Source organism: Phoenix dactylifera, chromosome 8 (genome assembly GCF_009389715.1).
Source record: "Phoenix dactylifera cultivar Barhee BC4 chromosome 8, palm_55x_up_171113_PBpolish2nd_filt_p, whole genome shotgun sequence".
NCBI lineage: Eukaryota > Viridiplantae > Streptophyta > Magnoliopsida > Arecales > Arecaceae > Phoenix > Phoenix dactylifera.
The window spans coordinates 16966081-16984118 of NC_052399.1; the positions used below are offsets into that span (position 1 = coordinate 16966081).

The 18038-nt window shown below is 39.8% G+C and overlaps 3 protein-coding genes across 7 annotated transcripts; 2 read left to right on the forward strand and 1 right to left on the reverse strand.

Moving 5' to 3' along the window:
* Positions 1-2274: 2274 nt before the first annotated feature.
* Positions 2275-5873, forward strand: LOC103702555 (rac-like GTP-binding protein 2). 2 transcript variants are annotated; one of them, XM_008785037.3, is made up of 9 exons: positions 2275-2446; positions 2541-2660; positions 3175-3262; positions 3367-3476; positions 4477-4540; positions 4658-4722; positions 4813-4878; positions 5094-5200; positions 5570-5873. In XM_008785037.3, exons 2-9 carry the CDS (start codon positions 2562-2564, stop codon positions 5601-5603), a joined length of 633 nt encoding a protein of 210 aa, XP_008783259.1. In that variant the 5' UTR covers positions 2275-2446; positions 2541-2561; the 3' UTR covers positions 5604-5873. The 2 variants fall into 2 exon arrangements, with proteins under 2 accessions (XP_008783259.1, XP_026658612.1); XM_026802811.2 differs by having other exon boundaries at positions 2307-2446; positions 2545-2660.
* A 599-nt stretch (positions 5874-6472) lies between these two features.
* Positions 6473-13405, reverse strand: LOC103702558 (protein PLANT CADMIUM RESISTANCE 7-like). Of its 4 annotated transcripts, none has more exons than XM_039129087.1 (7): positions 12565-13402; positions 9992-10905; positions 9807-9886; positions 8989-9708; positions 8581-8652; positions 6935-7144; positions 6473-6740 (listed from the first exon to the last, which is right to left on the reverse strand). In XM_039129087.1, exons 4-7 carry the CDS (start codon positions 9344-9346, stop codon positions 6667-6669), a joined length of 714 nt encoding a protein of 237 aa, XP_038985015.1. In that variant the 5' UTR covers positions 9347-9708; positions 9807-9886; positions 9992-10905; positions 12565-13402; the 3' UTR covers positions 6473-6666. The 4 variants fall into 4 exon arrangements, 3 of the variants coding, with proteins under 3 accessions (XP_038985015.1, XP_038985014.1, XP_038985016.1); XM_039129086.1 differs by having other exon boundaries at positions 9807-9896; XR_005512877.1 differs by having other exon boundaries at positions 6856-7144; positions 8989-10905; positions 12565-13405.
* Positions 13406-13574: 169 nt separating this feature from the next.
* Positions 13575-17710, forward strand: LOC103702556 (cyclin-dependent kinase F-1-like). Its single transcript, XM_008785038.4, has 2 exons — positions 13575-14152; positions 16552-17710. Exons 1-2 carry the CDS (start codon positions 13664-13666, stop codon positions 17494-17496), a joined length of 1434 nt encoding a protein of 477 aa, XP_008783260.2. The 5' UTR covers positions 13575-13663; the 3' UTR covers positions 17497-17710.
* The last annotated feature ends 328 nt before the right edge of the window (positions 17711-18038 follow it).

Sequence of the window (18038 nt, forward strand, 5' to 3'; positions counted from 1 at the left end):
AATTGTTGTTTCTGAATACACCTAATGATAGGTTTGCACAAAGAAAGAAAAGATGCATGGCATTGGAGTTCGTGTGAATCTGAAAGAAAAAAGGGTTAGCTAAGCTAATACTCTCATGTCACTAGATTTCTCATTAATCAGCAGTGCAGTTACAATATAAGATTAAACATAGCAACAGGGAGTTGCTTTTTAGTGTTTCACTTCAAAATAGAGCAGGGGGAAAAAGATTTTAAAAAGCAACAATCTATCTAAGTTTGTTCGAAATCCAACTTTACCTATTTCATTAAATTGGATCAGTCTTGGTCACAAGAAACTTTCATGGTGCATTGGGATTCAGGTTTGGTCTAAGTGTGAAGCACTAGATTAGATATGTGTGAAGCATGTGGTTGGAGATGTACAAACGAGCGAGGTTCGCTCTGAATAGCTGCAGAAGTGGTCCTTTAAGGATCGGGGCTGTATCGGATCTACCTTCCTTCGTACGAATCCACCATTGGATCATCAGATGCACAGCTCTCAAAGCAATACGAACTGGTCATTCATCCACCTACATGGATCTGGAAGCGATGAGTGGATGATCCAAAAGATACACCTCTGACCTGTCTTTTAAACCACCCCGCCCGGAACATATGGCCAAATGTCTTGTTTTGTTAGTAGCTTGTGTTTAGTTTGGGATTTAGCTCAAACTTTCAGTTAATTAATAAATAAGATGAGCTATATGAGTCTCTTTTCAGTTTCTGAAAAAAATTATTTTGAGTCAGAGAGCACAAACATATCCAAGCGACATACAAGGCTCATATCAGCTATTTGGAGCGATTGATCACACATATTAACAACCCCTGCTGAAGAGCTCACTGCAGTTTTCCTGGCTTTCACAGAGGGCAGAGTACTGCAATATCCCCACATTCTAATAAATGCCCCAAGAGCACGGAAAGGAACCTGGGAGGTAGGCATCCCACAGTGTCTTCTTTCCGAAGCACCTACCTGGAACTCCCATTTAATTTACGAAGTCTGCCTCAGACCGTGTCATAAATTCCTACTCAGGTCATTTCTCGCATCTTCCGGCAGCTAAACAGACCGTTCCAATGGTCACATTACCTAAATCCAAGGCTGTGATCCGGACATATCAGCAAGTTGGAAGATTGACGTGTCTTCGTCGAGAAATTTATACTTTCTTTCTGGTTTTCGTTTAAAAGAGCCAGAAAAAGATATGATTTATGTGTTTATTTATTTTATACAGTAGCGACTAACACTAGACGCGCACGAGTGCATCTAATAATGTCAGAAAAAAAATATACGGCGGAGTGGAAAAGAAGCAAACTCATGATTTTTTTTCAAAATTTTTTTTCTGAATAATGTGCAGTATAAAAGATGACTCAATTCGCTCATTGTCTATCTTTTAATAGACGTGAAAGGCCTGGTAAAAGATAAATTTTCTTGCGAGCTCGAGTATGTTCCGGAAAAATTAGTATCGATTGCCACATATAGGCTGGCCTCAAATTTATTCGATCACTGCAGTCAATTTTTTTTTAATATAAATATTATCCTCCGCCTGGCGTAGGGGATACCATTTATTATTTTAAGGAGCTGCAAAAATTCTCATGATATCTGGTATCAAATGAGGAAGAGCTGCCACTGAGGTGGTAGCTTAATGGAATTGGGCCTTACTTCTAACCAAGTGGTGTCAGGTTCGAAACGCGTAGATGTCGATTAAATTATGGAGACCGGATGCTCCCTGCTCGAACACGGGGTCTGAGAGGGCTTATTGGTCCGCTGGTAGCCTCGGTGGTGCCAGATGCGATATACTCACACGGAGGGTAACCGTGCCAGAGCCTAGAGGGATAACGAGCCGGACCCACGAGTGGGGAGGGTATGAGTAAAACCAGCCAGGATGTCCAATACACGGTCATTTCTGCCCAGTGGGGGCTACTATATGGGGTGGGCTCGTCTCTTTCTCTTCCTTTCTCTTTTTCAAAAAAAAAAAAAAAGAAAAGAAAAGAAAAAAAGAAGAAGAAGAAGAAGAAGAAGATGAAGAGCCCGATTGCTACGCGTCATGCTGGGTTGCGCGCTACTCCCTCTCTTTATGGGCGGCCACGGGTTTCACGGCCAAACTACTCACGTGCAGTTCACGTGAATATTGCACTAATGACGTTCCACGGGCGCACGTGACCTTCAGCGGCCGGGAGAGCCGCATTTATCTGTCCGCATTTATAGCGAGCGGGTCTCCTTCTCCAACGTCTCTCTCTACAGTGGTTTTTTCAAACTAAAGTAAAAAAAGAAAAAGGGCTGGATTCTGAAACGAGTCATGGGAGGCGAGAAAAGTGTGGAAGATTCCTTCCCTTGTTATATATTTGTCTGAACCCCACAAAAATAGCATTTACATCAGCACCTCTCACTGCTTGTCCAACCGCCCAGACTTCTTCTTCTTCCTCCTCTCTGGGAATTCCTGGTTAGTTTGCTTCTCTCTCTCCCTACTTCACTGTCACAGCTGCTTCATGACTGTAATTTTTTTCTAACATGGTTGTGCTCTGCTTCTCTGCTAGCTAGCGAGGGTGGTGAAGGAAATGAGTGCCCCAAAGTTTATAAAATGTGTGACTGTTGGAGATGGAGCTGTTGGGAAGACCTGCATGCTCATCTGCTACACCAGCAACAAGTTCCCAACTGTATGTTTAACTTCCCAATCCCATTCATGCAGAATAATGAATTTATCTTCTTTTTTTTTTCCTTTTTTACTATGAATATAGGTAACCATTTTTCTCTTCTTTGTTTGGTATTCTGTATGTATATCGATATCGCACATTATATACTCCTTTTTTTTTTCTCTTAGCCTTTCAATTTAGACTAATTCTTCCCATCCTGTTCCTTGAAAAAGTGGCGTTTGATTTTCTAAATTTAGTTCATCCCATGCTTACTTCCTTTTCTGTAATTATTATTTTGCCTTCCACTTTGGGTTTGGCTTCTGAGATGAGTGAATATTTGGTTACTTGTTTTTCATTTTTTCTTAGAAAAATCTTTTTTCATCATCATCAGAGTATATTGCTCTTTTATCGCCCCTTTTTCTTCCAATTTATGGTATCTTAAAGATTCTTATTTTCTTAGGTGTCATCTTAAAAACTATAGCTGATGAATCATTCTTACTACAAGAGATACTCTCTTACACTTCTTTCTTGTGGGCAGGATTATATTCCCACTGTGTTTGACAACTTCAGTGCTAACGTTGCTGTGGATGGGAGGACTGTCAACTTGGGACTGTGGGACACTGCAGGTGCTCAGATTATTGATTCAGTCTCTTTGAAGAAGGGATTAATCCTCCTTGTTTTCTTGTTTATAGTTTGTGATGCCTTCACTCTGGTGTGTCTTGGTTGGCAGGCCAAGAAGATTACAGCAGATTGAGGCCGCTGAGTTACAGAGGAGCAGACATATTTATTCTGGCTTTCTCTTTAATCAGCAGGGCAAGCTATGAGAATGTTCTTAAGAAGGTATTAATCGTATTAATCCAAGTGTCACTTTGACGCCGTTTCTCTTTTTTCACCTTTTTCTACTGTGGAATTGGATTTCTGGTGTTTGGGCAAATGGGCTTGTCGTCTTTTCGAAATAAAGTGTAAAAGTGATGGATCTCCAACTCGATCTTTGATCTTTAGTGCTTTCCCTGGTCAAACGGGAAGGCTGACTGATTAAGTGTATCCTGTGCTTTCTTTGACTCAGTTATCCTCGAAACTGCTTTTCCTGTAACTTTGATTTGACTGTGTTTCTGATTTTGTTTGAACAAGAGTGTTCTTAAAATTTCATTTTAATGCCTAATCATGAACTGTCAGATGTTTATGGTAACAAACTAGGACCGCACCCAAAAAGATTAGCTGAAAGGTATTATTTGGATTCCTAAATTTTGTATAAATAACCCAAGATCTCCACAGTGAATAATCAATATGGGACTAAAACACATGCTACATAGGTTCTCACATACTCCCCCCGTTTAAACTCTGGCTTCCTCACAAGGTTAAGATTTCAAAAATATTCAAATCTAATTACAAACACCACGATCAGCTCGTGGTCAAACAAAATGGGCCTGTGTTGCAGAGTGTCTTTTGATATCATTTGTAAATTCAGGACCGTACCCAAAAAGGGCTAGCTAATGTAGGACTAAACATGCATCCGCATGGGTTCTCACGTTTATACTTTATTATATGGATTAATGTATTCTTTTCATTTCATTTCATCAGTCACCACAATGCTCTTGTAATCTATGAAGATGCTTGTGAGTTTGCTTTGAAGTGACATGCTATATTAACAGAATTATGCAGCGTTGATTGAGGATCGAGCTCTCCGTTTTTTTTCCCCTTCATATTATTTCTTTAAGGCAATGAAGAATCATCATACTAATGAAGGATGCTGTATTATCAAAAATTTTAGCTTCTTGGCTTATGCACTAAATAAACAACACCTAATAGATGTTCTTTTTTTATTATTTTTGTGGATCAGTGGATGCCTGAACTTCGTCGCTTTGCACCCAATGTTCCAACTATTCTAGTTGGAACCAAGTTAGGTTCGTAATCACTTCGCATTGAACAATTCTTGGCTTATATGATGTAGTGATGAGCTCACATTTTAAGAAGGCAACATTCTTTAACAACATAGGTGTCCTGTTATTAAATATTCTCAGATCTACGTGAAGATAAAGGATATCTTGCTGATCATCCAGGTGCATCTTTGATTACATATGCACAAGTAAGTGGCATGTGTTTGTCATCTTGGAAGAGTTCTAGTCATATAATCACCAACATTCATGGAGCATTTCAACTAACCATTGTTGCGTAGGGGGAAGAACTTAGAAAACAGATAGGTGCAGCAGCATACGTTGAATGCAGCTCAAAGACGCAACAGGTATGTTCTTCCAGAGATGAGTGTTTTAAATATAAATAGTAGTTAGGCTTCTTTATATTAATTTAATTATATATATCTCCATCCTCACTGCTTTGTAATAAAAACTGAGTATCCTAAATGTCATTGTCTGAGAGATTTTATTTTTCTGTTATTTTTTCCTCTCATTTCAGTATTGATGCTTTTTTAAAAAAGACAAATATTTTTGGTTTGGATAGAACATCAAGGCTATTTTTGACACTGCAATCAAGGTGGTTCTTCAACCGCCACGAAGGAAGGACATGGCGAAGAAGAAAACCAGAAGAAACTCTGGTTACTCAATGAGGTAAGTAGCTGATTGTGGTTATCTTTGATTTGCTTATGATCAGTTTCTAGAGTCAGGACTACAAATATTCACAGTTTTCTATTTCATCCTGAGATGGACTTTATTGGAAAATAGAAAAATTTTATCGAGCAACCATTGCTTTTCTCTCAACTAAACAGTTATTCACATCTCCTTGATTCCTGAAGTTGGAAGGATGTAAATTTTTCTTTCATCCTGGGACTGACAATTTCTAAATTTGAAATTTTCTAAATGACCATAAAACAGAATGATGCACAGAAGATGATCAGCCTAATGACATCATTAATTTAAAGGAACCTTGTAGAAATTTTCACTGCTATCATGACGCGTGCGTTAACATCTTTTCTGCAGGAGATTCATGTGTGGTAGTGCATGTGTTGCGTAGTACAAGAAAGCTACTTATTTTGTCTTGTTTGTAAGTACATGTGCTAATGTCCATGTTAGCTGAAACATATTGCCATCAGTCTTTTAGTGCTAGTGAGACAGCAGGCAAGCGATTTGTTTTATCTGTGGCTCGAGGGAACTTTTTGTTCTCCCATGCTTATATGGAAGGAATCCTTCTTTTGTTGTTGTTGTTGTTGTTGTTGTTGTAAGAACTGAACATCTTTTACTTTCATATGTTATATGATTCCTGTTCTTTCTGGTTATTTTATTAGAGATGCAATACAATGGTCAATAGTTCGACATTGTTATAGGCACAAAGATGACATGATGTGCATGTCGGGATGGTATATGAATGTTAAATGAAATTTATTTTGGTAAAGCTGGACTCAGATCAGAAAGCAAAAGGTGGGTCCTTACTAAGAAAAACAGGACGAGAGCATATGATGCACAAACCAAAAGTGCCTACTCATAATTTCTGAAGGTTCGAGGTAAAATAACTGGAAAATTCCCTCAGACTAAGAGAACATGCACCAGAAGCTACAACCTTTCCATGAAAACAAGTGGGAGAGGGGAAGTTAAAATTATAGATACAGGCTAGAAAACACTGAGATGTGGGAGATTGGATTGAATGAGATGCGATCAACTTGGAGGCAATATATAATTAAGGATGAGTTACCGATATAATGAGACAAATAAACTGTAATCTGTGTTACAAGAGTTCAACATTAGACAAAATTTGTAAAATTGCTAGTATTTAAACTTCTGATGACAACTTAAACTAGAACAGGTGCAGGAAACAAGAATGAACTCAGTCAAAGTAGGCAAATTCCAACTCAGAATATTTAGAATCTGTAGTAGGGCAACATATCGAGAACTAAAATACTAAACAGAAAATGACCAATTAAAGTCGTTTCTATCACAGAATTTGAATGTACATACAAAATCAACTCAATGCAACTGATGGACAAGTACTTGCAGAGTAGAATAAAAGTTGAGAAAAGGGAAAAAAAAACCACATTACAAGAAAAGTTAAAAAAACAACTCGTGAATATGTTTCTTGGGATTCACTGATTCATGGAGTGCACCGCGGGAGGGACCATGCTTGCTTCTTGTTGCTGAGCAAGGTAACCCATCCAACCTGCCAACAAGAACCATTAGCACATTTAGCAACCTTGTTGCATAAAAAATTATTTGAAACATGTATCTGGGCAGTGGGGGAAGTTAGCCCTAGGTCCCGTCCTTTATCCGGATATCTTAGATAATATGATCATTAAGATTTCTGGGCCATCACCAGTGAATGCATGGTTCACACAAGAAAAAGGTTATGATCACCTATTGAAGGGTCAATTCCTCTGTTTTGGAGCTCCCTGTATTCCTGGCAAAGGGCACAGCATGGGCAAAAGAGATGGACGCTCCAATCCTCTGCTGGAGCCTGGACCAGGTTGTATTTGAGTCTTAGCTTTTGCCTGTAACTGGTGCCCAAGATGGAGCAGGCGAGAACTGGTAACAGCAAACCATGCATGAAACTGCCCAGAGTGCAACCTACGAAACATTTATTGTGTCATGAAGAATAACAAAGAAAAAGAAAGCATAAGTAGCTATATGATCTGATTATGTTGTCGAATATTTTAATAATATCCATGCCTACTAAGGAATTTTTAATCTTGCTGGCAACATAGATTTTACTTTAAGTTAATGGAGAAGCAGGATCCATAAATGGCGCAAAAAGAGTAACAAATTTGACCCCAAGTAGATGGGATAAGGCTTTTTTACTTGCGGTTGCTAAGTTTTGGCTCATGTAGATACACATGGAAATCACTGTGATAGTTCTTGAAGCAACACTGTTGTAATAGGTTTTATATATGATGATATAATAAAAATCAGTAGACTGAACAGTCCTAGTATACAAGGCAGGTGGTGAAGTTGATAAGTTATGTGCAGATGCATCAACGCGCAATCTCTGCATTCTAGCTGGTGTGTTTGCATACCTGTTGGTTGGCAAATCTTTTACATTTTAGGTGCACTTTAGTTGAGATGATTCCTTCTTCCTTGTATGCTCTAATTGTTTTTCATTTTGTATTTGCATATAAAGATTTAATAAGATGAATCATTTTGTCTTACAAGAATGCGAGATATCGAAGGGCAATAAGAGAATTTAGCTAAAAAAGTTCCTGTAGGTATGAATGTCTTCCGATCCATTGATCAAATCTCTGAAGTTGAAGTTTACCTCTTCTTTTTCCCAATAGTTTAATAGATCATCCCAATATTTCAGTGAGAGTGTAGCTGCATGTTTTCCTATGGTAATAAATCCATGAACGCATGATAACATGGTCATTTTAGTATTTCTAAGATCATTCCCCATGCCTCGCTCTCAAATTACCGATATCTTTTCTACCCGTTTATCCCTTCTACATGGCGATTAATACAAAAATAGCAATTTCTGATAACTCTTGAACTTCTTTGAATACTTCGTCGTAGTCCCATGTGAGTTGCTTAAAACTGATACAATCTATAGTTTTTGTGCATATACGAAATGTTTTTTTTTGTTTTAACTGTAAACTTATGAATTTAGGTACAATTATTCTATATTTTGAGTATTATATTGGTAATATGTTCAAATCTAAAAGTAATTAATATGTCAGATATTTAAATTGTTTGTAAACTATTTTCATTTGTTTTTTTTCACACTTCTAGCAGTAGGAGAGAGTTGTTTTTTTCATTCTGACATTTTTAAATAAAACCCAAGAGAACATAGCATCCAAGAACTGCTGAGATTTGTCCATAAATTTTGGAAAAAAAACTCAACTAAACTTTAGCTATACGGATCCGTATTCCACTTATAGTTTAAAAAATCCCCAATATATATATATATATATATATATAAATCTCACTGCCTAGCACCAACAATTAATGGAGAAATAGAGCCGAGATTTAGCTTAATTTGCTTGAAAATTGAAAACTATTTGCCTTTTACTTACTGGTTTGCCCCTCGTCCAAAATCTCAGCAATCTGCCCGAACGTGACACAAGGGAAGAAGGCGGTCAGCACAGCTGAAATAAAAAAACGCCAGCAATAGATGGGATAAACAAAACTTACAAGAAATCTATATACAAAATGACCAACTTGTTTCATAGGCCAAAAAGGTTAGGCAAGTTATCAGGCATGCTTAACTGTGAATTTATATAAGCAGAGAGTGTTGGTCAATCCATCCTATAAATTCCTACCACTTGTTTTCTACCTTTGCTGCTGTGGTGGTGTGTGGACGACTACGCTTTGAACAATTACTCAAACTAAATAGCGAATCATCTGCGATGCTTTATGCATCAAGATGTGGACATTGTAATGCAAAGTTAAAACAGAATTCAGCAATTCATGGGCAATCTTACCATTAGTTGAATTCTGGTCGCAGTCGAAAAGACCCGACGTCCATGGTTTCCCGACCTTCAAAGGATACGGGGAGCCACCACCATTCATCTGTTGGGGTGCGGCGGCAGGCCATCGCCCTGCCGGAGGGAATGACACCGGGGTACCGGTGGCAACTGGAGGATGCTGTGGCATGGTAGCTGGTGGAGGATATGGTGCTGGAGTGTTACCCATGGCCATCGGCGGGTGCTGCGGAGCATCATTGTTTGGCATCGGAGTTGGAGGGAAGGGCACCGGAGAGCCCATAGCATGCCGAGCCTCGCCGCCATAGCCAGGCTCCATGGCTGTAGGCTGGGCATTACTAGGCTGAGGTCTACCCATTGCAGCTCGCAAGATGGTTTCTTTCACTGACCTCAATCAGCTCATTGTGTATGATTTATATACTTCGAAGTCAACCACCATTCCCTCCAAGAGTCGTAGTTGTGGATTGCGTTGGACTTGGAGGGCGTATGAGCTGGTTGTAGTTTTCTACGAAATGCAGGCTTGCGAGCATGTCGGCAAGTTGGGTGATTCGATCAACGAGCTTGGAGCTTTGACGGAACTGCAGATTGGATGGATACGTCTGAGATTCTGCAAGCCTTCGCATTCAAGTTTGACCAATCTAGCCGCGTCCCGCCGCAATACATTGGAGCTGGTTGGCATCTTTGACTTTAAATGCTGGGAAAAGATCATCACTTGATTCACTTCACAACACAACAACATTAGTTTACTTTGACTGCTGACTTTCAAGAGCTAATTCTCTAAGAAAAGCTTCTCTTTCTCTCCATTCATTCCCCATTACCTTGTTCGGGGTATTAGAATCCATATGCCATCGGTTGACTCTTTTTGGGTGTCACCCAAAATCGCAGTAGGAAATAGTAGCTGGTAGATACTACGCTTAGAAAGCAAAACAATCAATTGAAATCTAGGCTGTCTGAATTTTAAAATAAATATACAAATCCAGCTGTGTTTCGTCAACCCCACCACCTTCTGTAAGAAGGTTGAGCTTCTTTTGCTTCTCCTGGGGGAAACGCCTCTCACAAGGTTCAGCGCCGTGCCTCTGCTAAGCCCATCCGCCGGCTGCTGCCCCGGCACCAAGGAGCTGTCCATGATTCATCCACACAAGGGGTGTCAGCGTATTTCTTTTTTTTTGACCCCTCTTTGATCAAAAAATATATGATGCAAGTCTGGAGACCAATTAAATATCAACAACTCTCCTGGTATTGAATGCCACCAAAGCCTGCATAACATGTAACTTCGAACTTCTATCATCATTATTTTTCTTTCAGGGGAGAATCTAACATCAACAATCATAGATATGCATCAGACAAAATTTCCAATTTGAAACGTAGATTAGTGTCTTCTTATTCTCAGTTCTCAATCAGCTGGCGTCCACAGATTTTGCAGATGGTAAACGCAGCCTATAGTGTTAGTTAAAAATTCATGACAGCAAAACATCTGCATGTTTGTAGACATGCTCTAATCTTACAACACTGCTGAACTGACATGAAATTATAGAGAACAAGAGTAAAAATCATAACCATGAACATCGAGCACTGTCCAAAGTCTCGATGGTACGGTAATGCATGAGGCTGGTGAAAGCACATAAACCTAATATATTGCCACGCTGTTAACATGCCTCTGATAAACTATTAGAACCACTTAGTATGTTTCAGCCATACATCACTAAAAAGTTGTATCTTTTCAAGTGGAATGACTACTAGAAGCAGAAGTTTAAATTAGGGATGCAGTTTCTCGGAAGAACTGATGGGTGATAATCACAATGCAGCAGTTTGCAGAGCAAATTTTGGGGCATACAGTCCTGTCTCCCCAAAGTCCTCCTCTAGCTTTTTATAGATCTCCTTATCAGTTTTACCAGTTCCGATCTCATCCTGTATCAACTGCATGATGTAAGAAAACTTTCACTAGAGGGAGTGCAAAACAATCTGAAGAAAACATGTCAAAATTTCTATTTATTCTAGCATTTTAAGTTTTAAAAATATGTTAAAGCACCAAAATTGCCGGACGAGAATCAACAAACCCTTAAAATTTACTAGTCCTTAAGGCTGCAACAAATACAACCGCATGCATTTTAACAGACCAGGTTACCTTAAACAAGAAAATGAGTTTCTGGACAAGGTAACAGAAATTTAAACTTGATTTGTGCTCATAATGGAGAAAGGAATGTGCAGGAGCAGCAGCACCATCGCCCAGGTCATGCAGGGCACTCCATGATAGGGATGCATCAGAGTAGCATGAAAGAAAAAGATGCCCTTGAAATGACCGTCAAGGCTAAAGGATGACTCGAGATGTCTCAATTTGTGACAGACTGAAAGCAAGCATAATCAACTAGGGGTTCTTTGAAAAAAGAACCACAAAACTAAAGGAGAAAGATGCAAAAGTCATGGACAACAATGTGTGTGTGTGAGAGAGAGGGGTTACCTCAGGGGTTCCATGAAGCAAGATAGGCTCTGGATTCAAATACATAAAGTTTAAGATATTGTGCAGAGGTGAAATAGTAGGGTCTACCTTCAGAAAGGATTAAACGTCTTAAACTATGACAGTAATTAAGAATCTGTACCAAGTCACAACTGTAGCCCAAGTTTCCAGAAAACACCCATTGACAAATGAAATAACACTAGGCAGGTGCTTTGCATCTGATTGACAGTTTGAGACAAGAGGGATCAATTTGAAGTTCTGATGGAAAGTGACAATGCAAACAACCCAGAAAAAATACACAGCTTGTGTGATGCATGTGATCAATTGGAAAGAAAACAATGTGGTGGACAGATGTGATCCCATCAATGAGGAACTTCCACATGACACATCCAGCACACCTCTAATTTGAGAGAAGTATTTGATTAATGTCTATGATGACATTCAACGATGAAATTATACTCTGCAAACGGGACATGTATGATGGGTTCGAGTGTAAGGAATACTTGATGAATAACTTTGATTCAAGAGGGAAGGAGCATCTGATGGAAGGCTATGACTTAAAAGTGTTTGATGGATGACCACATCATTACTTTAGATAGAATTATTGCAATCACTAGTGATGTAAGTTGAGAAACATACTCCCACTTTGATGAATGTTTCCTCTTCCCTGTATATGAGAGAGTTCGTATGGGTGTTTCACTAAAAGAAACAAGTCTTCTTAAATGTAAACTCCACTGCCTCAAGGAACTACTCACAACACATGCCTGAGGCCCCTGCTCTGCATTTCCATATATTTAAGTTTCTATGAGAACCCAATCCTCTTTGGAAGTCATTAACCATTTGAGCAGAAATCTCTCCCTTTTAATTTTACTTTAAGGGTTTGTAGAGCACAATCATTGAATTCGTACCAAATCATTTTTTTGGAAAAAAAAATCCATGTTTGTGCATCTGGTCACAAAATTCATTCTGTAATTTCATAGTATAGACAAAGTAAGATTATTAAGATCTCCCCATTCTCTTTAAGTATGCTACCGACATTAAGATACAAAAGTAACACAGAAGTTCAATGCCAAGGACAACTTAAAAACAGAGAAAGCAAAAGAACGTACGAGATGCCATACCTTTCTGAGAAGAATAGCAATATCTGCCTGTGTCTGCATGGGACTGGCTCCCACATTTGGTGCACGGAACCTTATGACTAATGTTCCTTGCCTGATCCTCCATAGTCTCAGCCTTCTTCACTTCTTCTTCACTTTCCATTGCAAAAAAGCCTGCCTCAAAGACCACTATGGTAGGTCGAAAACCATAAAAACCATATAGTCTGGGCTTTCCATGGCATTAGACCATATGGAACAAGTTAGTAAAAGAATATCAGTTATCCACTAGCTTCATTCTATTATCTCATACAAAGGAACTATAAAGAGAGTTTATGGAGAATCTTCAAGCTATAAAACCACAACCAAAAGGTGCTTGGTTGGAAGTTCCAAGCCACAAAGAAGTTCACAAACTACAACTACAGTTCCTTTGAACTAGCTCTATTAGATATGATCACATTTTCAAGAAAGCCATTTCATCAAATATTTCTAGTGCTCTTTTGAATCTTAACTCATGCATCCGCAGTTTAGCATTCAATTTAAACAAACTTCAATTTTTTTTAACCATTTTATCAAACAGGTAGCCTGCAAAATCACAACCCCTTAACTAAAGCCCACACAAGCATCGCTATTCGCATGCTATCCAAGAATTCAAACAAAAATTTTGCAAAAATAAATAAATAAATAAATTTGGGAAACCAGAAATTCTTAGGAAGCAAATACTAAAATAGCAAAAGAAATTATCTCATTATTAGAGTGTGAGTTTATGTTCTTTTCTAGAATTCCCAAGTTCAACCAAGGTAGGGAAAATCCTAGCCTGAAAGGTCCCACACCAGCATAAACTTGAAACCATATCCAAAGTAACGTCACAGGAACTAGAACTATAAAAACACATCGATTACGGTGTTATTTACATCAATACCCTCTCTCTTTCTAGACCGTAATTGGGAAACTCCTGGCCACCAAACGTTGGAGGGTTTAAAATTTGAGGGCTTTTACGTAAAGTCATACCTCTTCCGCTCGCTCGTAATAGTAGAGAACGCCGGCCACTTCGGACCCAAGAAAGCCTCGCCGAAACCCCTTGCTACTCCTCCTCCTCCGCCGCCGCCTCTCGATCGCCGACGCTATGGATCCGCCTGCCCCTTCCTCCCGGAGCTGGAGCATCCACGGCCGGTCGGAGATCATCCAGCGGTACGAGATCCTCGAACGCATCGGCTCCGGCGCGTACGCCGACGTCTACCGCGGCCTCCGGCGGTCAGACGGCGTCGTGGTGGCCCTCAAGGAGATCCACGACTACCAGAGCTCGTTCCGGGAGATCGATGCCCTCCGGACCCTTCGGGACTCTGCCAACGTCGTCAACCTCCTCGAGTACTTCTGGCAGGAGGACGAGGACGCCGTGCTCGTCCTGGAGTTCCTCCCCACCGACCTCGCCTCCGTCATCCGCGACGCCAAGAGGGGCAGCGGCCTCGCGGTCGGCGAGGTCAAGCAGTGGATGCTCCAGATCCTAAGGGGGGTCGACGCGTGCCACCGGAACTCGGTGGTCCACCGTGATCTCAAACCGTCCAATCTGCTCATCTCCGCCGATGGGGTTCTCAAGGTGGCGGATTTCGGCCAGGTATCTACTGGAATTCCCTCCCAAGTTGGTATCTTTTGGTTCCTCGAAGTTATAATTTGTTTCTACGAATTTTGCAGTCCATTTCATGCATTAATGTGGTGCTTGTCTTGGTTGATAAAAATAAAAGCTTTCTGTTCATTTCTATTTATGAGTTTTGTTCTCCTTGCTTTATCTCAAATTGCCGGTTTTCACAATTTCATGCTTGCGAAGAGCGTGTTTCTTTGCCACTAAAACAGAGAATTACTTTTAAACAGTCAGCACATGAGAAATTATTACTAGAAAAGAAAATAGTTGCAAATGCTTTATCAGGTTGTTCCAAGTTCCATTTGTCATACACTGTTTTCAACTCGGCATGATTATTCCGAAAAAATAAGTGATGTTAGACATGGATGACTAAACCTTAATAGCAGGAATCTTCAGCCATCGAAGGGTAATGCCCCTGTTTCAGAAGCTTCCCAGAACCTGGGGGGTGTACTCATGTTCCTAATCGCTTCTTTTGCTTCAAGTGTTTTTATAATTCCCACCTCCCCACCCGATTCTAACTATGGATTAAATTGATGCTGACAGTTGTTACAACTATTCTTTTTATTACTTTTGACAGGAGATAAAATCTTTGATTTGGTTTGGAATGGGAAATACGATTGGTCTCTCATGTTCACCTTGAATTTACTAGTGAAATTTTAGCTATACCACTCTGATGCACAACAAATCAGAGGTTTTTGCTGTTATATGGAGAACAATAAGACCATTCTTTTCGGCTCTGCTAGTTGCAGAGAAGCTAGTGGGTAAACTGTTGAGCTTGTGGAACTAGGTTTCTGGAATATCCTCTTATCCTATTGGTATATATGATTGTGCTGACACATGTCCATGTCACCATTTATGGCACCTATGCATGCCATACATGTTGCTGACTACTGAAATTGTTAAAATATAGTTGATCAGGTGAAGTCCTTTCCTTCTGGAACCAGATCATTTTTTTTCTTGATATTATCTTATCTGCTCTGAGCCAGTCTAATTCCTGCTCGTGATTGTGACGATGCTATATGGCCTTGGAATGTTCTGACTTGATGGCTCTTGGAGCTAGGGTTATCTTTAAAAGCAGAATCTTATTTTAGCTATTCATTTCTTATGTCGTCAGCCACTTGGAAAAACAAGGGCTTGGGGTGGGCATGTTAAGGGTCCTAAGGCCTAAGTTAAAAATGCATGGACATGGTGTTTGTTGACAATGAACAACCCACATCAGGCGCAAAGCAATCGCCATGGTTAGAGTAAAAACAGAGATGTATTAGTTCACTATCAAGAAGGTGTAGCATTTCTTCATTTTCATTTAGGCGAGATTTAGAGTTTCTAGTGTAATTTTCAATTTTTTTTGTCTTTTCTGTACTTTTAAAGTTCTTGGTGGATTCAATTAGCTGCTTATCTGGCTAGACTTTTGAAGTATAATAGTAAAAGCTTGAGAAAGAAAAGATGTTGTGATTCCAAGGTCTAGGCTATATGGATGATAGGAAGCTAAAGTTGTGACTATATGGATTTGTGAGCTTTGAAAGGAGGGAAGTGGTTCTCCATCGACCTTTCAAATATATTAAAAATGGATACCTGAAGGGTAATGTAGTTCATATTTTGTGCATATTATAGTTAGGGATAGTGGAAAGGCTGGCAAATTTTGATACTATGAGTGAAAAAATAATGTTTGGACTGTTGTGTAGATTTTTTCTTGTCATAAACAGTTGTGGAATGATGCAAATGCTTGATAAATATAAGAAGTTAGGTGTGCGATGGGAGGGTATAGGATTAAGGGTATTGGCGGTTTGACAAAGGACTTAAGTGGGGTTCAAATGGGTAGCTTCTGAAAGGGTTAACACTCAAAAGTCAAAATATTTTTGAACATTGGTACTTCATCTTCTCATTAGCTGGAAGGGCTTTTTTCTTGAGTTCCCTATGGAACTAGAAAATTGTTGTCTTTCTTGAGTCCTAGCAGGGATTGCAAATGATGATTTCGATAATCATACTGACCTAGACATAGTACTTGAATTTACTAAGCGCTTATTTGGTTGCAAATAAATTCCCCCCTTTTTTTCTTTTTGTTGTTTGGCGATCCAATACTCACTTTGCTTGAAATATAGTAATGATTTTAGATGCACACAATAATAGTGTATGTACCCACTTGCATTTCATTATGCCTATCTGCTCCCAAGAGTAAATGCATTTGTGGTTCAGCATCCCATCCCACTAGTATAGTTTCTATTGTTTTTCCTTTTTAATTTTTCCTATCTGTTGGGGTGGGGGGTTAGGGATAGGTGCTCTACATTTAGACCACGAGAGGATGTACTTTAAGTGGTTTTGTGATTGAATTTCTAGTTTGTAATTTTTGAAAATTTTCTTTATTTTTGGCTTGTCAGTCAAGGATACTTCACGAAACAAGATTTATCTCCAGAGACAACAGTCCACATGAACCGGGTTCCGAGAATGAGGCATGGATACCACAGCAGCCTGCAATACTGGAGGAGGGAAACCGGCCATGGCCGGATGGACCTGAAAATCCAGCTTCTCTACAGCCCGGACCTATCAACGAAGATGAGTATCTGCGGGAGTTGGAGGGCCTCAAGGCAGAATATGCAATGGAGGACACCGATAAGGAGATGAGCCAGCAAGATTGTGATGCATCTTGTCTTGCCACATCTAGTACAGGTGATGTGGAAGATGATCCCTTCAAAAGCTCCTACACTTATGAGGTAGAAGAGGTTAAAGAAGACGATGAATCCGGCGCCCTCACCTCATGTGTCGGGACACGGTGGTTCAGAGCCCCAGAACTACTCTATGGATCCACAAGTTATGGACTCGAGATTGACCTCTGGTCGCTAGGCTGCATTTTTGCTGAACTTCTTAGTTTAGCACCACTCTTTCCAGGGACATCAGATATCAATCAGCTTGGTAAAATTATTAGCATTTTGGGAGACTTGACTGAAGAAACATGGCCAGGTTGCTCTAAGTTACCTGATTACAATAAGATCTTCTTTAATAAAGTTGAAAACCCAATTGGTCTGGAAGCATGCCTTCAAAATCGATCAGCCGCCGAAGTTAATCTCGTGAGGAGGCTTCTTTGCTACAACCCATCTGGTAGAGCTTCTGCAATGGTGCTGCTCCAAGACAGATACTTTGCCGAAGAGCCTCTGCCTGTTCCTATAAACGAGTTGAGAGTTCCTTCCACAGAGGATGGGCATGACGACAGCTCTCCAGAAGAATGGGCTGATTACAGGGATTTGGGTTCAGATTCCGATATTGATGAGTTCGGCAGCATGGATGTGACAACCACTGAAAAAGGTTTCTCTATACGTTTCTCATGATGAAGGTAATGTGTGTTGGTTATTTTTGTGTTTTCGCATTGTGCTGACAGGATAGGCATGCGAAAAATTTCATAAACTTGATCCCAAATATGTATATGAGAAGGATGATGAGCTACCGATTCTGAGAAAAATAATAGCAATTTCCTTCAGTGATGATTAAAAAAATGAGGGGAGTTCACAACAATAAAAACAAATGTTGTAAATGGTTGCTTCAGCTTTTTGTGATTTTGGGTCTTCATTGTCTATATCAAGCTATCGCGAATCCTAGAGGAGGTGGTGTTGTTTCACCATTGTTTGATTCCTTCAGGAAAGTCCATAAAAATCAGCTATTTTCCCTCCATGACTTCTGCTTGAATTCTGGATAACCTATCAACATCTGCCAACATACCAGATTGAAAATCTGAATGAAAAACAAACACATTCATAAAGCTTGAATGGATAATCTCTTGTAGCCGCTCCCTCTTTTGCCTCAAATTCCTACATTTTTGTAGGCGTTTTTTGGAGCAAAGATAGGATCCTAAGGAGCGAACAGGGTTTGGCGC